The sequence below is a fragment of the Sturnira hondurensis genome, unplaced genomic scaffold, assembly GCF_014824575.4.
Source record: "Sturnira hondurensis isolate 20B ecotype Veracruz unplaced genomic scaffold, ASM1482457v3 Scaffold0008992, whole genome shotgun sequence".
Classification (NCBI taxonomy): Eukaryota; Metazoa; Chordata; class Mammalia; order Chiroptera; family Phyllostomidae; genus Sturnira; species Sturnira hondurensis.
Window position 1 is genome coordinate 607,229 of NW_028081623.1, and position 19,106 is coordinate 626,334.

General features: G+C 36.6%; 1 protein-coding gene across 1 annotated transcript; it reads left to right on the plus strand.

Annotated features, from left to right (window-relative positions):
- The first annotated feature begins 4,850 nt into the window (after positions 1-4,850).
- On the plus strand, positions 4,851-17,865 carry NDUFA5 (NADH:ubiquinone oxidoreductase subunit A5). The gene is made up of 5 exons (XM_037056492.1): positions 4,851-4,955; positions 5,227-5,271; positions 9,128-9,244; positions 13,182-13,247; positions 16,204-17,865. Exons 1-5 carry the CDS (start codon positions 4,935-4,937, stop codon positions 16,303-16,305), a joined length of 351 nt encoding a protein of 116 aa, XP_036912387.1. The 5' UTR covers positions 4,851-4,934; the 3' UTR covers positions 16,306-17,865.
- The last annotated feature ends 1,241 nt before the right edge of the window (positions 17,866-19,106 follow it).

Genomic DNA, 19,106 nt, shown 5'->3' on the forward strand with positions numbered 1-19,106 from the left:
CTTCCTTCATATCTCAGAATAAATGCCACCTTCTCAGAATGTGTTCCTGCACTGTTAACTAGGTACCCATCTATCACATAGCACATTGCTCATTCTTTTTAGAAAAAAGAATCACATTTGGTAATTTTATTTATTAATTGGTTTACTTGTTTACTGCATGTCCAATCACTAGAACAAAGCTCTTTAATGGCTGAGCCCTGTCAATCTGGTTTACTGACAGACCCTAGTACCTATTGCACTTTCTGACGCAAAGTAGGCAATCAATATACATATGCTTAGTGAATGATTATTTTAGTTTTTTCTGCTCCTTATCCAGTTATTTAAAATGATTACATACTTCACCTCCAAATTCTGAAGTTCCTTCTCTAATTTAGCTATTGTCTCCATCTCCCATTTTATTTTGGTTATTTTCTTTTACTTAATTTGTTTTTTAACACTGGATAAAACTAGTTAAATTACAATATCAACATTTATGATATCTTTTCAGCATTTCAACTTTTTTCTTATACATAATTTATCTATTTAGAACTTCTGTTGTTTATTTTTAAAATAATTATTTACCATTTTGTTAGTATATTGTTACCATTTGTATAAATACATGCTCATTTATTATTCTCATAAAATAGTTTTCATCCTCTCAAAGAAACTATGTTACAGCCCAGTTTAGAATGAGGTTCTAAACCCCATGTGAGAAACACATTCCTCTAGTTATGGACACTTTTTGGAAGTATTCGCAGCATACAGAGAGAAGAGAGGGAAAAAATCCGAATTGTTTTCAACATGCCTGATATGAATGGAGGCACAATAGTTGGATAATAATCAAAGTATTAGAATTTTAATATATCAATTTGTTCTAAGAGCTAACTTGAGCAAATTGATTTCCTTTGTTGCCAAGTGTGGGAGAGAAGAGAATACTCCCTGAGTGGAGATTATTTTCACCTCTGCTTCCTGATCATGAAAACTAAGGGAAAACTGGCCAAGGCAGTGCCTGTCCCCTCTAGACTTCCAGAAATGAGGCCCCCATGTCCTGAAAATGGAATGCTTTCTTCTTTTTCAGTCGTTTGGTCTCATGCCACTCTCATAAAGGCTCCCTCAGCATAGCTGCAGAGCAGTACCTTCCGGGGAAACATTTTCACTGCCAACTTTGGTGAGACCCAGCCCTTCACAAAAGAGCCTTGTACAATTAAAAAGTAATGTAAGAGGTCTTAACTAGGTACTTAGTTTTGGAGAAACAAGCTCTTTTTAATTGGATAGGCTAGAAGTCCTGCAGAGCAAAATGTGTAAAAGATGAAATCCAGATTTTAGCTCTAAGTCACCTGGCCTGCTAATTATTAACAGAACTTCGCAAGATCTGTCTCCTTCCTGATGATTCAAACGTTTACTCCTCTGGGAACTCTCTTCCAACTGAAGATATGGTACATTTGATGCCCCTGCCACTTACATTAAAACATTCCCAAAGCCCCTTCTGATAGCACAGATTCAAGGTTGATTTCCCTTGGAAGCCAATTCTACTGTCACCAGCCATAGGACTACCTAGTCCCCTTCATACCAGGTCCCACCCCTCTGCATAGGAATTGGCTCAGAAAACCTACACATTTTCCCACCACATAGAACTGTTTAGCTATACACTACCTTAGCAAGGATTAGCTAGGTCTGGTAGCTGTCATGTCTTTAGCAAATACAGTACAGCAAAAGCCTGAACTCAAAGTTCCACCAAATGAAAGTACATGCATCTTTTATAATCACATGATTCTGCATTCTAGAACACTCCTTACAATGACAAAAATTCTTAGAATGTGGAAGGACAGGGAACAAGGATTGTGACCCCATAAATTTCTATTCATCTAAATTCCAGGAATGATTTCAGCATTATCTGGCTTGAAAAAATAGGATACTATCCTGACCGGTGTGGCTCAGTAGGTTGAGCATCATACCACAAAGTGAATGGTTGCAGGTTCAATTCCCATTCAGAGCACATGGCTGGGTTGTAGACCAGGTCTCCAGAGAAGGGTGAGAGCCATGCCAACCAATTGATGTTTCTCTCTCTCTCTCTTTCTCCTGCCTGTTCCCTCTCTCTAAAAATAAACAAGTAAAATCTTTCAAAGAAGAAAAAATGAAAAATAGGGTATTTTCTGCCAATTCTAATGTAGTTTCCTGTATCTAATCTAGTGTGTCCAGATACATATGTCACCTTTGTAGAAGAAAATGGTGTATCAGATAGTTTGTTCTAATTCCATAGTTCCTTTACATTTACATATGTTATATATTATACCCATGCAGATGCATATCTTTAAAATACCATTAATAGATGGACATTTGTTAATAAATAAATATATATATATACCTTCTGTTCAGAATTGTCATTGTGGATGATTTAAATACTAGAAGTTGGAAATTATGATGGGAGTCATGGTAAAGTCTCATCCTTGGGTAATCTGAACTGGAAGATTATATCCCATGGCTCATGTTTCTGGAAGATTATATCCCATGGCTCATGTTTCTAGGGACAGCTATCCTAAATGAAGAAGAGGTGCATACAATCAAACTAATTTTTACTCAATGTTGTTTTATAGGGTTGCTGTAACAAATACCACAAAATGAATGGCTTAAATAGCATAAAAGTGTTACTTCACCTGTTGAAGGCTAGAAGTTCAATACTAAGGTGTCAGCAGGGTTGAGAGAATTTGATCTGGGATTTTCCCCTAATCGCTAGTGGTTTTCTGGCAATCTTTGGTGTTCCTTGGCTTGTAAAAGCATCATCTTGATCTCTGCCTTCAACCTTGCAGTCATTCTCCCTGACTGCATGTCTCTTTGTCCAAATTTCCCATTTTATAAGGACATCAGGCATATTGCACAGGCCCACTCTGATGACCTCACTTCAGTGAATTACATCTGGAATGACCTGATTTTCTATTAGAATCATTTTCTGAGGTAGTGGAGGTTAGGACTTTAACATATGAATTTTGGGGGAAACATAATTTAATCCATTACACTCGGTTATAGGTTTTACATGTATTCAACTAACTATTGTAAAATTATTCCGCAAAGTGATTATACCAATTCACTCCCACTAGCAGTGTATGAGTGTTCTATTGCTCCACGTCCTTGCTAACACTTGGTATTGTCAGCCCTTAGATTTTGTCCATAAGATGAGAGTAAATTTATAATTAATTTCCACTTAATTACTTGGGAGGATAAGTCCTTTTCATATTTATTGAGTGCTCCTGTTTCCATTTTTATTAATTGCCTGTTAGTTTCTTTTGCCTTTTTTCTATCATTTTCACTAAAAACAAATGTCCTGAGTGCCTATTATGCACTATGTACTATTTTAGGCACTCAAGATATGGTAGGACATAATTTCTATTCACATATGGCTTATATCTGGAAAGAATTATACAAAAAACCCCAACATGAGATAATTGGCATATTAGAAGATGATAAGAAATCTTTCTTCTGTGAAGAAAACCGAAGCAGAGAAGAGGATAAGGAGTCCCTTTGTGGTGACTTGCAATTTGAAATCTTATGACCAAGATAGTCTACATTAGGAAGGCAATCTTCACAGAAATTCTTGTAAGACACGAGAAAGCCAGCCAGGTGCCCAGATGGTGGAAGGGTTTTTCCACAAAAAGGTTAGAGGAGCAGCTATCTGAGCTGGGGAAGGGGAACAGATTAGCTCTGAGAGGTAAGTGGAAGAAGGGGCAGTCTCGTGAAAATTCATGGGATAATTATGAGCAAAGCACTTGATAAAAATTATTCCAGCTATTAGGTGAGATAATAATTAGAAATTAATAGCAATCATGTGTGTGGTGCTTTGTTCCATGCACTGAGCCAGGCACTTTACATATATTAACTCACTTAAAATATTCCAATTAGGAAGGAAGGAACGGAAGCAGGGAGACCTGTTCTGGTTATTCTTTTCTTTCTGTTTTGTAGAATTTTCTTATATGTTCTATATATATAAGGAATCGCTTAACTTTGATGATTGTGCTTTCAAATATCTTCTCCAATTTTGTGGGTTATTTTACTATTTAAATTATGAATGTTGCTATTTAGAATATACATTTCTTTGTACATGTGTTCTCTCTCGTTCCGGTTTTCTCTCATTAACTTTTAAGTGAATGCCTTCTTTAACTCCAGTCACCCACCATTTTTGGTTAGTCGTTTCCTCTTCTCTGCTACCGTTACACTTGATAGAAACCTCTTTCGGAAATCTAAAATCGCCTATTAATGCATGACTTCATCATTGTTTTGCGAATTCCAGGATGTGATACCCTGTCTTACAAATGACGTCCCAGTCATTTGTGACTTACGTGCTCAATAAATGTTTGTATAGGTACGTGGGGAAAAGTCGTCCGATATCACTTCGCCTGGGAAAATGCGAAAATGGATGAAATTCAGTGAGTGAAACGGAAAAGAAAGGTGTTGCGATGGGAAATACAATTGCATACTGATAATTCTTTGGCTCAATATACCGAGAATACGAAGCTTTGCAGTTAAAGAGTTCACCTAGACGACAGCTCCACGACCACTTTCATTGCACTGCGACTACACTGTATAAAGAACATCACGGAGGTCGCCAAAGTTTAAACAGAGTGCAGGTTCCTAGAACGACTACGTCTAAGATTTTGGCAGCTTGGAGTATCCCCGTCAACCTGGGGGCAATCTGTCAGCAGCGGAAGGGATAGGAACGAAAGAGAATACACCTAACACACAACCCTCTCCCTCCGTGCCCGGATAGGCGCTGGTGTACTCATTGCGCGTGCGTCAATTTTCCCTTTCGGATTGGGCGGGTCAAAGGCCCGGCCCGGTCGCGAACCTGAGGGGGAGGAGCTAAGCTGTTTCTAAGGTGATGTTGTGGCGGCCTCGGTGCTGGATTGAGCGGGTCTGAGCGAGGTTCCCAGAGGGCTTCGCGTACTGTGCTGTTTGGCGCTGTCATGGCGGGCTTGCTGAAGAAGGTGAGGCTGCTGGAGGTCACTGGAATTTAGACTGTGGGTAGAGACAGCCCGATAGCCCCTCGTCCCGCGGGTGGTGGCTGGAACCAGCGGGCCTGGCGGTGCTTTGGGCGCTCGTTCTTCTCTGCCCTCAGCGGTAGAAAAAAGCTCCGAACTAGCGGCATTGACAGACCGGGAGCTGGTTTCAGGCCACTGTTACCTGGGGTTTTGCTTTTTCTTAGCATGGTGGACACGCAGAATTGTAAACAGCGTGATCGTTTTTGTTTTTGAACAGACTACCGGCCTTGTGGGGTTGGCGGTAAGTGAGAGTCCGCACGAGGTAAGTACCTCTTTTCTTTCTTCATTCCAGAGGTTCCAAGGTAGAATAGGACCCCGCGACCGTGTTGGTCGGCAGGTCAAAGGAATACGGACCTTTCTAGCCCAGAATTGTGAGCTCTAGACAAGGGCAGTGTACTTTGTTGATCCGGTGCACATTTTTTTTTCCTTTTACTTCAGCCACTTTTTTGGTTGACCTTTTCTGTGGCAGTTCTCGTGGCTTCACTGGTACTTCTGTTAGTGCCCCAACACTGCATCTCCCCAATCTGTATCTTAATCTTTCACCTTCTCCCCTGCCTCACCTCTTCTGCCTCGGTGCCCGAGATTCCACTTAGCCTTACCAAAGGTAGCGCTCTAGCATTTGCCTCGTTTATCATCACTTTTCCTTAATAGTGGGTCTTTCCCTTCAGTATTGACGTGCTTCCATCTTTAAAAAACAAAAAGCAAAACAAACCCCTCGAAACAAAAATATCTCCGTCGATCCTTTTCCTCCCTCCAATTACCACACCATTGTTTTCCTCCCGTTTACAGATAACGCGTTATCTGTACTCAAGCGTTTCCATTATTTTTAGTTTTACTTGAAAAAAAATTGAGTTACAGTTTACAGTATTATTTCGAATTAATTTCTGGAGTGCAGCATAGGGGTTAGAAAATAATATGCTTTACAAAAGTGTTCCTCGCGATATATTATCCAGTACCCACCTGGCACCATACCTATGGTATTTCCTATGACTATTCTGTAACTACCCATCTGTGCTTCTCAATCCCTTTACCTTTTTCACCCAGTCCCCCAGCTCCCCTCCCCTCTGGCAGCCATCATAAATTTAACCAAGGAGGTAAAAGACCTGTACTGAGAAAATTATAAGACAATGAAGAAAAATAGAAGATGCAAGTAAATGGAAGCATATACAACTTTATAAATAGAAAGAATTAACGTTGTTAAAATGCCCATACTATCCAATTTCTCTTATTCCCTTTGAACACATTCCACTCAGGCTTGGCCATAGTGCTGTTTTCTTTTCAAGGTCACCATGCCCTCGATACTGCTAAATTCAGTGGTCATCTCACATTGCTCATCTTACTTGACCCAGAAGAAGCATTTGACACATGTGGCATCTTCTTCCTCAAGCACTTTTTATACTGTGCTTCAGGACTCTCCCTGTTTTTAACCCCTGTTCTTTTTCCCTTCTCCCTTTTTGGTTATTCCTCATATTCCCACTTCTAAATTTTGGTGTTCTAACATTTAGCTTTTTAACCCTTTCTCTACTTTCATTTGCTCTCATGGTACCTGGATCTAGTTTAGTGGTTTTAAGTACTACCCTGTACACTAATAACTCTTAGATTTCCATATCAAACACTGACCTCTCCCATTGTGAGAGTGTTGTGTATTTAATTGCTTAGTGGACATCTTCACTTGTATATCAAGCAGGCAACTCAAACTTAACATGTCCAAAATTGGATTCCTGATCTCCTTAAAACCTGCTCCTCTCTCAGGCTTACTCATCTCAGTGAATGGCAGTTCCATTCTTCCAACCACTTAGGTCGGAAAACCTTGAAAATCATCTTTAATTTCTTTTTTTTTCTCTCGCACACCACATTTGGTATTTCAGTAAATCTTCTGTGTTTTCCGTATTTTGACCACGTACCACCACCTGTGCTACTAATCTGTTCTCAGCCACCATCACCACTGCTAAAGATAATTGCATTTGCTTTCTAATGGTCTCTCTGTTTGTCACTGCCCCAGTTTGGTCATTTTTCAACAACAGTAGAATCAACCTGCTAAAATGTAAGTTAAGACATATCACACCTCTGTTCAAAACCCTCCTGTGATACTCACTATAGATAAGAATCCTTACTATGGCCCTCCATCTCACTAGTCAATAGACTGTCTCTTGTTTTTTGCCTGTCTCTGTTTCAAATGTAGGTTTTCATGAAGCCAGAAATTTTTTATTCTGTTCACTGCTAGAACACTGACTGGTACATGGTGTGTGCTCAGTAAATGTATGTTGAGCTCTTGTCATGTACTCAATATGAGTTCATAATGGCTTTAGATTCATTACAGTTTAGATTCAGAAACCGAAGGCATGGTTTTTCATTTCTAAATGTTTCATGCACTGTGGATTCTATTTTTCTTTTCTTTTTTCTAAATTTAATCCTCCTTGTAATTTTTTCCATTACCATTTAGTCCCCTTATACCTCCTCCCCTAGAAATCACCATACTGTTGTTGGCATCCATGAGTCCTGTTCGCTCAATCCCTCACCCCCTCACCTGCCTCCCCCACCACTAGCTGTCATCCTTTTCTCCATCTACGAGTCTATTCCCATTTTCCTTGAGAATTATCATAGTCTTTTTACTCCCCAGGCTGGGAATTTGGACATCATAGAAGACATTTCTCTTACTCTTGAATCTTTATGTTCATTCCAGTCATGAGTCCTGTTGATCTTTTTCTCTAACACCTCTCCAGTCTTACCTCTCTCTCCTTTCCCTGCTATTATTACCACAGTTAAGTACCTTGCTCTTGTTTAGAGAATTGCAGCAACCTTACTACTGGCCTTTCTGCTTGTGCCTTCATTTAATCCTTTTTACTCACTACTGCCAGATTATTTTGTGGAAGCCCAGATCTAATCATAAACTATCCCTAAATCTTTTTATTGCCCACAGAATAAAGCTCAAATGCATTAACTTGGCATGCCAAACCACTTAAAATCCTTTTCTCCAGCCTTACCTTCTATGCATTTCCTATGTGTCCTATATTGTATCCATGTGCTGTCCTATAAAAATACAAGTCATAAATGTAAGAAATGTTATTTTCTAGGGGTCATGTTTTTCAGTAAGAATAAGGTAAATTTAATATATTTTAACCTAACACACCGAGAGTATTATCATTTAACTATATAGTTAATATAAAATTTGATATTTTGTACTTTTTTTCATACTAAGTATTCAAAGTTCGGTGTGTAAATACACTTCTACCACATCTCTGTTCTGACTAGCCACATTTCAGGTGCTCAATTTCCATAGTTGGCTGGTATCTACTCCGTTGGACAACACAGATCAAGTAAAACAACTATATACTGATTACTTTATGTTCTCTGTATTTTCTATCATTCAATCCGATATATGTAGTCTGTATGTAAAATCACCTTTTTCAACATCTTTAGTTGTCCGAGGTCTATTTGCATTGCTGCCTTTTCTGTGACCCCTTCTCTGATACATGCTGAAGTGACTACTTCCCCTGTGGAATAACAATGCTAACATTTAATGAAACCTAGTAAGTGCCAGGTACTATTGTAAGTTATACAATACCCTATGAAAGAGATATATTAATAACCTCATTTTAACACTCAGGTCTCTTAAGAGGCCTTTTTTTTGTCATACACTTTGCTAAAATTAAGAAGAAATGTAGCTTAAAAAAACCCAACACAATTCAGGTTGTATGCTCTTTGTGACAGGCCCCACATTAGTATAGTAAAATACCCTCTATTATGGAGTATCATATTCAATTATAAAAATAATGTCTAAATATGCAGACCACTTTTTAAGTTAAATAATTCTTACAGGTCTTTAGGGTTAGTTTGTTTGTGTGTGTGTGTGTGTGTGTGTGTGTGTATGCACCTATTGATTTTATACAATTAAGCTAAAACATTTCACATAAAAAATAAAGAAACAATAAGGAAAAGTTTATTTTTCCTAAATTGTAAAAGAGATATGGTGTAGACATGAAGAAATTACAGCAGAAGTTAAATGTTTTTAAAGAACAGTTGTCTTTTTTTTTTTTAACCTGTAAGACTTTTTAAAGTGTTCCATTTAACCTTTGGTGGTATTTTAAAATGGAAATTTGTACGATTTATCTTTTCAGAGGCTAAGAATATTGTACACAAAAATACTTGATGTTCTTGAGCAGATCCCTAAAAATGCAGCATATAGAAGGTACACAGAACAGATCACAAATGAGAGGCTGGATATGGTTAAAGCGGTAAGTACCTGACTTAATTTTGTTTTCTTGGATTTATGGTATCCAGTGAAACTTTAACAAAATTCAGTTGCGCTTTTTTTTTTTTTGCATATTCTACACTTTCTTCTTATTCGTATTCTCCTTTTTTCCATTCTTTTCTTTTCATCCTTTTTCCCTTTCATTTATCAAAGTCCTGTTTACTGAGTGCTTTCTGTGAGCAAGGGCCTGTAAAATACTGGTGTAAAAGAATAAGATCAAGTGCATTTCCTTCTCAGATACCCTTGAAGTATATGTAACTTGTTTCTATTGTATTTTTATATTTTTCTTTACTTTTGCCCTTTTTCTCTCTTCTCTCACAGCAATGTCAAATAAAGAATAGTTCACTTTCATTACTTTCACTTAATAGTCCTAAAATTCTTTTTTCTGACCTGTGCTATTTCAGTTGCCTTTGAACTGATTGGTTCCATTCCACATCATTGTGTCCTATATTGACTGCTAATCGAGTGATTTATTTTTTCAGTATGTAAATCATGGTGTCTTTCAGCTTAAAAACTTTACTGTGGTTTCCTATCTAGTGTTTTTCAAAGACTGAGTTTATAGATTTATGCTGGGCTGGTGGTATAAAACTCACCTCACTATCTTTATCTACATGACTTTGATGTACAACCAGGATTAGGATCCACTGGCTTACATGATAAAGTCGTTAGGATGGATGGGAGGCTCCCCAAGTTCTGGCTCTAGGTTATCTTCCCAATTTTACCATTTCCTATTTTGTACCTTACACTCAGCAATATACCGAACTGATGACAGTTATGTGAATTCCATGCAATTTTTGTGTCATTTTCCCCCCTCCTCTTCCTGGAATGCCCTTCCCTTATCTATGTATCTGGCAGTTTTTACTCAGTCCTCAAGATCCATTATGTTTTCTGTGAAGTGTTTTCTTACATCCCTAAGTAAAGATTGACAGCTTCCGTGCTTGTAATGTACCTATCACACTTTATTGTGTTTCATTTATGTCTCCCCTGGTAGCTGCTAGTGAACGATGATTGCATCCATCTTGTACCCCAAGAATTTAGAATAGTACCTAGCACTTTTATAAGGTCTCTCAGAAATGTTTGATTATCCAAAAGGCTAAAAACAAATAGTTTTTAATAATCCCTTACACTTCATGATAATTATATTGCTGATTCCTGTTTTTGGTTAAATTATTACAGATTTTTAACCGTCTTTAGAGCTACAGAGAGATTTAGTGAATATTATTAATGATTGCAAGTATCTATTGACTAAACCTAAAATGGAAATGAAACAATATTTTTTCAGATTAATCTAGGGAAACAGTAATAGCATCGTTATAAAGCACTGGTTTGTAGCCTGTCCAAAGTTTTCATCTCAGTTCTTATAGTTGTTTGCTAAATTACTGTTGGCATATCGCCCATTTCTCTTTCTCAATTTCCTTATCTATAACTCGTCTTGAACATTTATTGTTGTGACCAAATGAGGTGATTTATGTGAAGTGTTTAACACAGTTGCAAGCATATATTGAGCATTCAGTACATGGTACCTTGTTTAGCTTAATGGGATTATGCCATTGGTAAATAAAAGTCACATTATTGACTTACCTTCAGTAAGGCAAATTTTGAATTGTTTTTCTAACACTGACTTTTCTTGAGTTGAAAATATTATGAACATTCTTTAGATTTGTAACCTTCACCCTCCTGGGTCTCTTATAACAGTGACCAGCTTCCCTCTTTTGTTTTTGATTTTGGCTTCATAGCTCAGTTGATTTCTGAATTTAACAATCTTTCTCAAACATGTTCATCTACTTTTTCCCCCTTCCTTTATAGCTCTTTATTTATTCCAGAAACACTGAATGCTGGTTGTATGCCACATGTTCTAGGCATGAAAGCTAGTGCTAACATGGCAATGAACCAAACATCAAAATCCCTGCCTTCTCATTAATGATGGGAGACAAAAATAAATAAGTAAAATAAGTAAGTGAATAAAGAAGTACAGTATGTCAGAAAATAATAAATATAGTGAAGGAAAATTTAAAAAGGAGGAAGATTTTGTTTTAGGGTAGTAAGGGATGTTATGTATGTTTCCTATGGCTGCTGTAACAAATGAGCACAACCTTGGTTGCTTAAAACAACAGAAATTCATTCTTTTACATTTCTGGAAGACAGAAGTCTAAAATCAGTATCAGAGGCCCAAATCGAGGTGTTGGCAGGGTTGTGTTCCCTTTGGAGTCTCTAGAGTAGAATTCATTTCTTGCCTGTGCCGGCTCTGGTGGTTTTTGGCATTCCTTGGTTTGTGGCTGCATCACTCCAGACTCTGCCTCTGTGGTCACATTACTTTCTCCTCTTCTATGGGTAGTTTACTTCTGCCTTTGTTTATAAGGATACCTATAATCATATTTAGGGTTCACTCAGATAATCTAGGAAATTCTCCCAATCTCAAGATTCTTAATCATACCTACAAAGTCTTTGCCATCTAAGGTAACCTTCACAGGTTCCAGGGATTAGTTCAGGTACAACCCGTGGGGCAGTATTCAGTCTACCACCATACAAGTAGTCCTCCCTAAGGAGATGATATACATGGGAAGACTTGGATAGAAGTGAAGGAACAACAAGCCATGCAGATATGCTGGGTCAGCCAGCAGATGCCTTGAGGCAGTAGCATGCCAATTCCTGTAGAGAATATCTTTTTTTTCTCCCTCTTTTTTATTTTGTTTATGGGCCCAAACCCACCCTACTTACATGTATTTATATATATGTATATATAGGACATGGTTTTTGGCTTTCAAAAACTCAGTCTACTGGAAAATATATGTCATTGGATCTTCTAGGTACTATATTAGCATTACTTTTTTTAAAATAGCCTTTTATTGAAGAATAATACACACAGAAATCATAAGTATAGAGCTTGATGAATTTTTACAAAGTTATAGCACTTGTATTAACAGCAAATCAAAAGAGAGGACATTTCCAGAACACCAAAGTCCTTCTTGTTTCCTTCTGAGTTACTACCTCCTAAAAGATGACAGCTCTTCTGACCTCTGACGGTTTTGAGTGGAACCATCGGTATCTACTGTCTTCTATGTGGTTTCTTTCATTTAATATTACATTAGAAAGAATCATCTATGCTATTGTTTATAGTTATAGTTTGCTGATTCTCATTGCTTTATAGTATTTTACTATATTCAAATACTGTAGTTCATTCTATTAAATGTGGTCAATTGGACAGTTTGTAATTTGAGGCTGATTTGTGCTTCTTAGAACATTCTTGAACATGTCAGTTGGTTAACATATTATGCATTTCTGTTTAGTTTATACCTAGGAGTGGAATTCTGGGTCATAGAGTAGTTATTATTTTTAATGCTAATGGTGTCAGAAGGAAATATAAGTAATATTAAGAAAATAAAGTGGTATTTTAAAATCTGTATTTTAGACTGAATTAGGCATCATATTTCTTAATAAGCATGTAAATACATGTTTAAATTTTTAAAAGTATTTTGTTCATTTGTTTTTAGAGAGGGGAAAGAGGGAGAGAAAGGGAGAGAAACATTGATGTTTGAGAGAAACACCGATTGGTTGCCTTTCTTGTGCCCCCAAGTGGGACCCAGCTTACAACTGGAGCATGTGCCCCAACTAGGAACCGAACTGGCAACCATTTGGTTTGTGGGATGATGCCCAAACCACTGAGCCATACCAGTCAGGGCTATTTTTAATACTTTTTAGTATTAAGATAGAAAAGCAATGAAATAGACAGATTGAATGGGTTTCCACCAAATACCTGGTAAAAATTAGTAAGGATACAATGAAAGAAAAATTAATTATGTGTTGTTATAACAAGTGTATTTTTGTATGTGAGTTTTTAAAATATAGGATATTAAAACATTCAGATATTGTGTTTCTTTTAAAAAATATTTTCTGTTGTTTTTTTTTCCCTTAAATTATAGGAAGCAGATGTTAAAAAATTAGAAGACCAGCTTCAGGGTGGCCAAATAGAAGAGGTGATTCTTCAGGTAAAAAAAAACATTGAATATTTAGATGTTTAGCCTCAAAAGTTCAGAGACACAATGAATACAGGCACAAAACTGACATTCCAGAAAGAAAGGAAAACTAAATTTCTTATATCAACTCACCAAATATAGTCTAATCACATGTAGAAAATACTCCTAATGTGTATGTAAGTTAAATATCATTGATTATAATTTGAATTTACAAGGCTTCTATTAGAAGTTTGGAGTTTGATATTTCTTTGACTATAAGGGGTTTGTTCTTATTAGCCTTACCTTAGTTCAAATGAATAACAATATTACTGTTATTTCAATAATTTTGTCTTTTTAGGTAATACTTTTAAGTTTTAATGGCTTGGTAAGAATGCTACAATTTTTCATTAAATTGCAGGGAATGATGCTCCCCTTTTTTTTAGTTGTGCATTTGTTTTCTCCAATTATGAATACGGTTGCACTTTAAAATATATTCTTATATGCCCTGGCTGGTATAGCTCAGTGGATTGAGCACAGGCCTGCAAACCAGAGGATTGCGGTTTGATTCCTAGTCAGGGCACATGCCTGGGTTGCAGGCTGGTTCCCTGCAGGCCAACTCCCAGCAGGGGACGCATGAAAGGCAACCATACATTGATGTTTCTCTCCCTCTCTCCTTCCCCTCTAAAGATAAATAAATAAATAAAATCTTTAAAAAAATAAAGATAAATAAAATATGTTCTTATAAATTAATATTTTTATTCTATTAATTTGTTTTAATGTTTTATATATTTCTGAGTGTTTTTTAAATAATCAAAGTAATACTAATCTTAATCTTTTGCCATATTGCCTAAACATATTTTTTAGTGTGTTCTTTGCTTTTTGACTTCAATTAAATATTTTGTCCCATATGTAGAGGTTTTTAAATTTTTTATTTGGTCAAATAATTTGCCCTCTGTGTACTCCTATGTCTTCCTTTTATACAAGTATAACATATATTTAGTTGTATTTCATTTGATTTTTATGTTTTTGTATTTTTCAAAAATGTAGTCATTTTTTCTTGTTTTCTTGCCTACTTTCAAAGGACAAATAAAAGGAACTATTAGAAATTATCGTAGATGAGGGAGTTATTTCACCAATAGATGTGATGTTCAAAAGAATTGAGAGGTGGCTCTGTTAAAAGAGGAATAGGGCATTCAGACAGCTTTTGAGGAGTGTAGACTGTTTCGGTCATTCAGAGGCCTGTTTTCTTGGTCTTGCTATTCATTTGCCATATTGACTATGGTACTGGATGCAGTGCTATGGGAACTTATTGCAAACTTCTTATTATTGTCCTCTTCTTACTCCTCTTTCATTTCTACCTGGTTTCACTTTGATTATACTTTAGCTAGTAATTTATTACAAATTGTAGACTCAGGGTTCATTAAGCATTTTTAAGGCAGCCATGCAGTTCTGCACATTTTTATGGGCAAGATAAGGGCAGAATGTGCAGTAATGTTTTATATAACCCAATGTATCTAAATTATTGGAACATAATCAGTATAAAATTGAGATATTTTACATTCTTTTTTACACTAAATCCTTAAAATTTGGTGTGTGTTTTATACTTATAGCATATCTGAATTTGAGCTAGGTACATTTCAAGTGATCACTCAATAGTCATATTTAGGCAGTGGCTACCATGATGGATGGTCCATTTCTAGAGGGAAAGTAAGAGAGGAATGAGGAAAGGATAGTGTGTTAGAAGCTAGAGATGAGGGAGGGAGTGGGCCCCTATTACAAGGGCCACATGCAGTAGGGTCCAGCTCCCTGAAATAGGGCTGGCTTCATTGATTTTCAGGACTAGAACCCTCCCCACACGGTACAATGCTTTGGGCATAGAAAAAGCATGAGTGTTCAAGAGACCCAGACCAGAAGGCTGGCAAATGGTCATCCTCAGGGATATTTTTATTTAGTATTGCTACTGTTTTCTCATCAGCCTTAGTAAATACCTTGCCTCCAGATTTCCTTCAGTCTACCCTTCAGCTTGTTGATGCACATTTTAGATTGTTGCTGCTAAACATAGATTGGCTATTTTGAACCACTGGCATAAATGGGATGTTGTCTTTTACCTTTAGAATTACAGCTTTGGATGAAATCTAAGCACTTACTCTGTGTATGAATTCCTTTTCTGATATCCTGACAAGTGCTCAACAGCATTCTTCTAAGTTGGCCAGAGTTGTGTCTCTTTGTTCAAGGAAAAATGTGAAATGATAAGATAACCTAAAATATATTTGTTAAATGTGTTATCAGTTGTGTTTGAAAGGAAAAATAAATGTGTAGCAGTCTGATTAAGGAAACGAATCAATAAATTATCTTTTGCAGCTATTGTAGTCCTACATTCCATAGATCACTGTTTAATAAAGGGGTCTCAGATGATTATGGACATGAAATCAGACAGGTGGCTTGTGACTAGCACTTAAAAAATACAATAGAAAACAGTGCATCGTGGTAAAGGTAATTTTTTTTTGTTTGAGTTCTATTTGTATATTATGGATCCCTTAGTAAAATGTTTTGGTTTTTTTTCCCTTTTTTCTTTTTTTCGCAGACCAAAATGTGTGTGTGTGTTTTTTTTTTGTTGTTTTTTTTTACTGTGGGCCATGGTAAAATAAAGTTTGAAGGCCATTGACATCAATGAGGAGACATACTTTTGATCCTCAAGGAATTTGTAATCTAATGGTGAATAGATGATTAAGATTGAACTCACCAATTAAACAATTTAAAAGCAAGATTTAACCAAATAGAAGAAATCAAAATCTTTGTTACTCATGGTAATTGCATAGCTGTGACAATTAAGGTAATTCAGTTAATATTCAACATTTGGTGGTAGAACATCTTATTAGGTATTAATATAAAACTAGTAGCTCCAATTAGTTATATTTTACTTATTAACTATGGTAAATATCTATTACACAGTATAATCAAAGGATTTTTAAAAAAATTTTATTAACAGGCTGAAAATGAACTAAGTCTGGCCAGAAAAATGATACGATGGAAACCATGGGAGCCGTTAGTGGAAGAGCCTCCTGCTGACCAGTGGAAGTGGCCAATATAATCATCATCAGATGACTTGTGTGTTGAAGGGAAACTGATGTAATTAAATGTTCTGTTATATCAAAAATATGTCCATGTTTTTGACATCTAATAATCACGAAAACTGATGCAGAATACATTTAGAAGACTTGTTAAAACTGATGATTATGATAATAGGGACTTAAGAATTAGTTTTTGTTAAAACATTCAAATTATTTCAAAGATTGATATTTTATAAAGTAGAGGTTCTATAAGGTTTGAAAATTAATTGGAAAAATTTCTATGTTTCAATGCACAGGCCACATATTTGATGGGTTAAATATTTTTAGTAGTATCTCTGACACATTTGATTTTTTATTTATTCTGACAAAATCAGGAAGAAATTTATTATTGCTTAAACAAATGTATAGGTTTCTGTTTGAAGTGAAGTAAGAGAAAAACCATTAAATTACAATTCATCATACAGTTGAGAAAATTGATTTTTGTATTTAAAAGAAAAATTTCTTATTTACAGTGGTAATTAGGAAACTGAAACTTTTGTCACATTTAAGGAAGTTAGCTTTCTGGCCCTTAATCAAACTACACCAGAAGAGAGTGTTTCTGTAAAAGAAGAGATGATAAGAGTCCCTAAAGTTTATCTGGCATATGGATAGGCTTTCATTCAAAACATCTTAGTTGTGTGGTTATAACTTCCAGTGGAGCCACTGAGTAGCTGTTACTACGTTTCCAGTGAGTGTAACTGGGTATCAAGATAAAGCTGTTCAAGGAAAGAAACAATTGACAAGTTTAAGGTTAAACAAAAACAAAATTAATTTCAGGTGTCCTCACCTTTCTAGCCCATATCATTTCTAAAAACGTAGTTAAATTTGGTATTTCTTACCTTCAAAGACAGTATTTTGGGGTTTGTGCGTGTGTGTACACATGCTTGTGTGTTCTGCTGTCTCTGTGACAAAGCAGAATCAGAATGAGAAAGAAAATTGTATTCTTTTTCCCAGTGAATTTCTTCCATTACAGAGCTATAAATTGAATGATAAATGAATATTTAAATGAAGTGGATTGAGTTACATTTTAGCAGCCAGAGTGTAAAGAGAAAGCTGTGGGGGGAGTAGAAAAGGCAATGGAGGGAGAGTCAGAAGTCCAGGGGTTCTCATTCCCATGGTTCTGATGCCATCATGAACTCAGTGAACACAGGCAAGTTGTCAGCCTCTCAGAATGGCCTAATCCCTGCTCTGTAAAATAAGTACAATTTGTGATTTATAACTTTCTTTTCAATTCTAAACATTTGCTTTAGTATATAATACATTATATCTGTTGATAATGAAAGTATATGGTTGATCCTAAAGCATGTTTATATAGGTGCATTTAAGATAACTCTTCAACCAACCAGAGAAACAGAAAGGTGGCTTGATGAGCCTTGGCCATATTTTCAGCCCCACTTCTCCCCTGATTCTTGGAAATCTTATGTATGGCACCAGTAGAGCTCTAGTGGCTATTGATAAAAGGGGACCTTATTGATGTTTGCATTAGAAATGCAAGTTATAGTTTAGCAGTAGTTGTAATAATAGCTAATTTGTTAATGTTTGCCAGGCACCAAGTACCTGACTGATTTCACTCAGTAAATCTGTGCAACTCTTAGAATGAAATCCTGAAAATTACCTCTGTTTTCCAGACAAGGAAACCAGGATTCAGTGCAAGTAGTGCTCCCCTGCTTGTGCAACATGGGGGTCCTGGAGAAATTGAGGCAAAGAGACGGTGTAATAACATACCCATGGTCACATACTAGTAAGATATGGAGCCTCATTTTTTTAAAAATGTATTTTATTCATTATGCTGTTACAGTTGTCCGATTCCCTCCCTTCACTCCCCTCTACCCTGCACACCCCTCCCCCACCATTCCCCCCTTTCGTTCATGGCCATGTGTCCATGTTCATGAGTTCTTTAGATTCTGCATTTCCCATAGTATTCCTGCCCTACCCTCTATGTCTATTTTCTACCTACCGTCGTTGCTATTTATTCTCTATACCTTCTCCCCTCTTCTCCTCCCACTCCCCTGTTGCTAACCCTCCGTGTGATCTCCATTTCTATGGTTCTGCTCCTGATCTAGCTGTCTGCTTAGTTTGCTTTTGTTTTAGGTGTGGTTGTTAATAACTGTGAGCTTGCTGTCCTTTCACTGTTCATATTTTTTATCTTCTTTTTCTTAGATAAGTCTCTTTAACATTTCATATAATAAGGGCTTGGCGATGATGAACTCCTTGAATTTGACCTTATCTGAGAAGCACTTTATCTGCCCTTCCATTCTAAATGAAAGCTTTGCTGGATAGAGCAATCTTGGATGTAGGTCTTTGGATTTCATGACTTGGAATACTTCTTTCCAGCTCCTTCTTGCCTGTAAGGTCTCTTGAAAAATCCGCTGACAGTCTGATGGGAACTCCTTTGTAGGTGACTGTCCCCTTACCTCTTGCTGCTTCTAGAATTCTCTCCTTCATTTTAATCTTGGCTAATATAATGATGATGTGCCTTGGTGTGTTCCTTCTTGGGTCCAACTTCTTTGGGACTCTCTGAGCTTCCTGGATTTCCTGGAAGTCTATTTCCTTTGCCAGACTGGGGAAGTTCTCCTTTATTATTTGTTCAAATACATTTTCCACTCATGGCTGTTCCTCTTCCCCTTCTGGTACCCCTATAATTTGGATGTTGGAACATTTAAAGATGTCCTGGAGGTTCCTAAGCCTCTCCTCATTTTTTTGAATTCTCATTTCTTCATTCCTTTCTAGTTGGATGTTTTATTCTTCCTTCTGGTCCATTCCATTGATTTGAGTCCCAGTT

Excerpts from the sequence above, each read along its gene's own strand:
- NDUFA5 (XM_037056492.1), top strand. The coding sequence starts at position 4,935 with ATGGCGGGCTTGCTGAAGAAG. Across the intron at positions 5,272-9,127 it reads TAAGTGAGAGTCCGCACGAG|AGGCTAAGAATATTGTACAC; the intron begins GTAAGTACCTCT and ends TTATCTTTTCAG. Across the intron at positions 13,248-16,203 it reads TAGAAGAGGTGATTCTTCAG|GCTGAAAATGAACTAAGTCT; the intron begins GTAAAAAAAAAC and ends TTTTATTAACAG.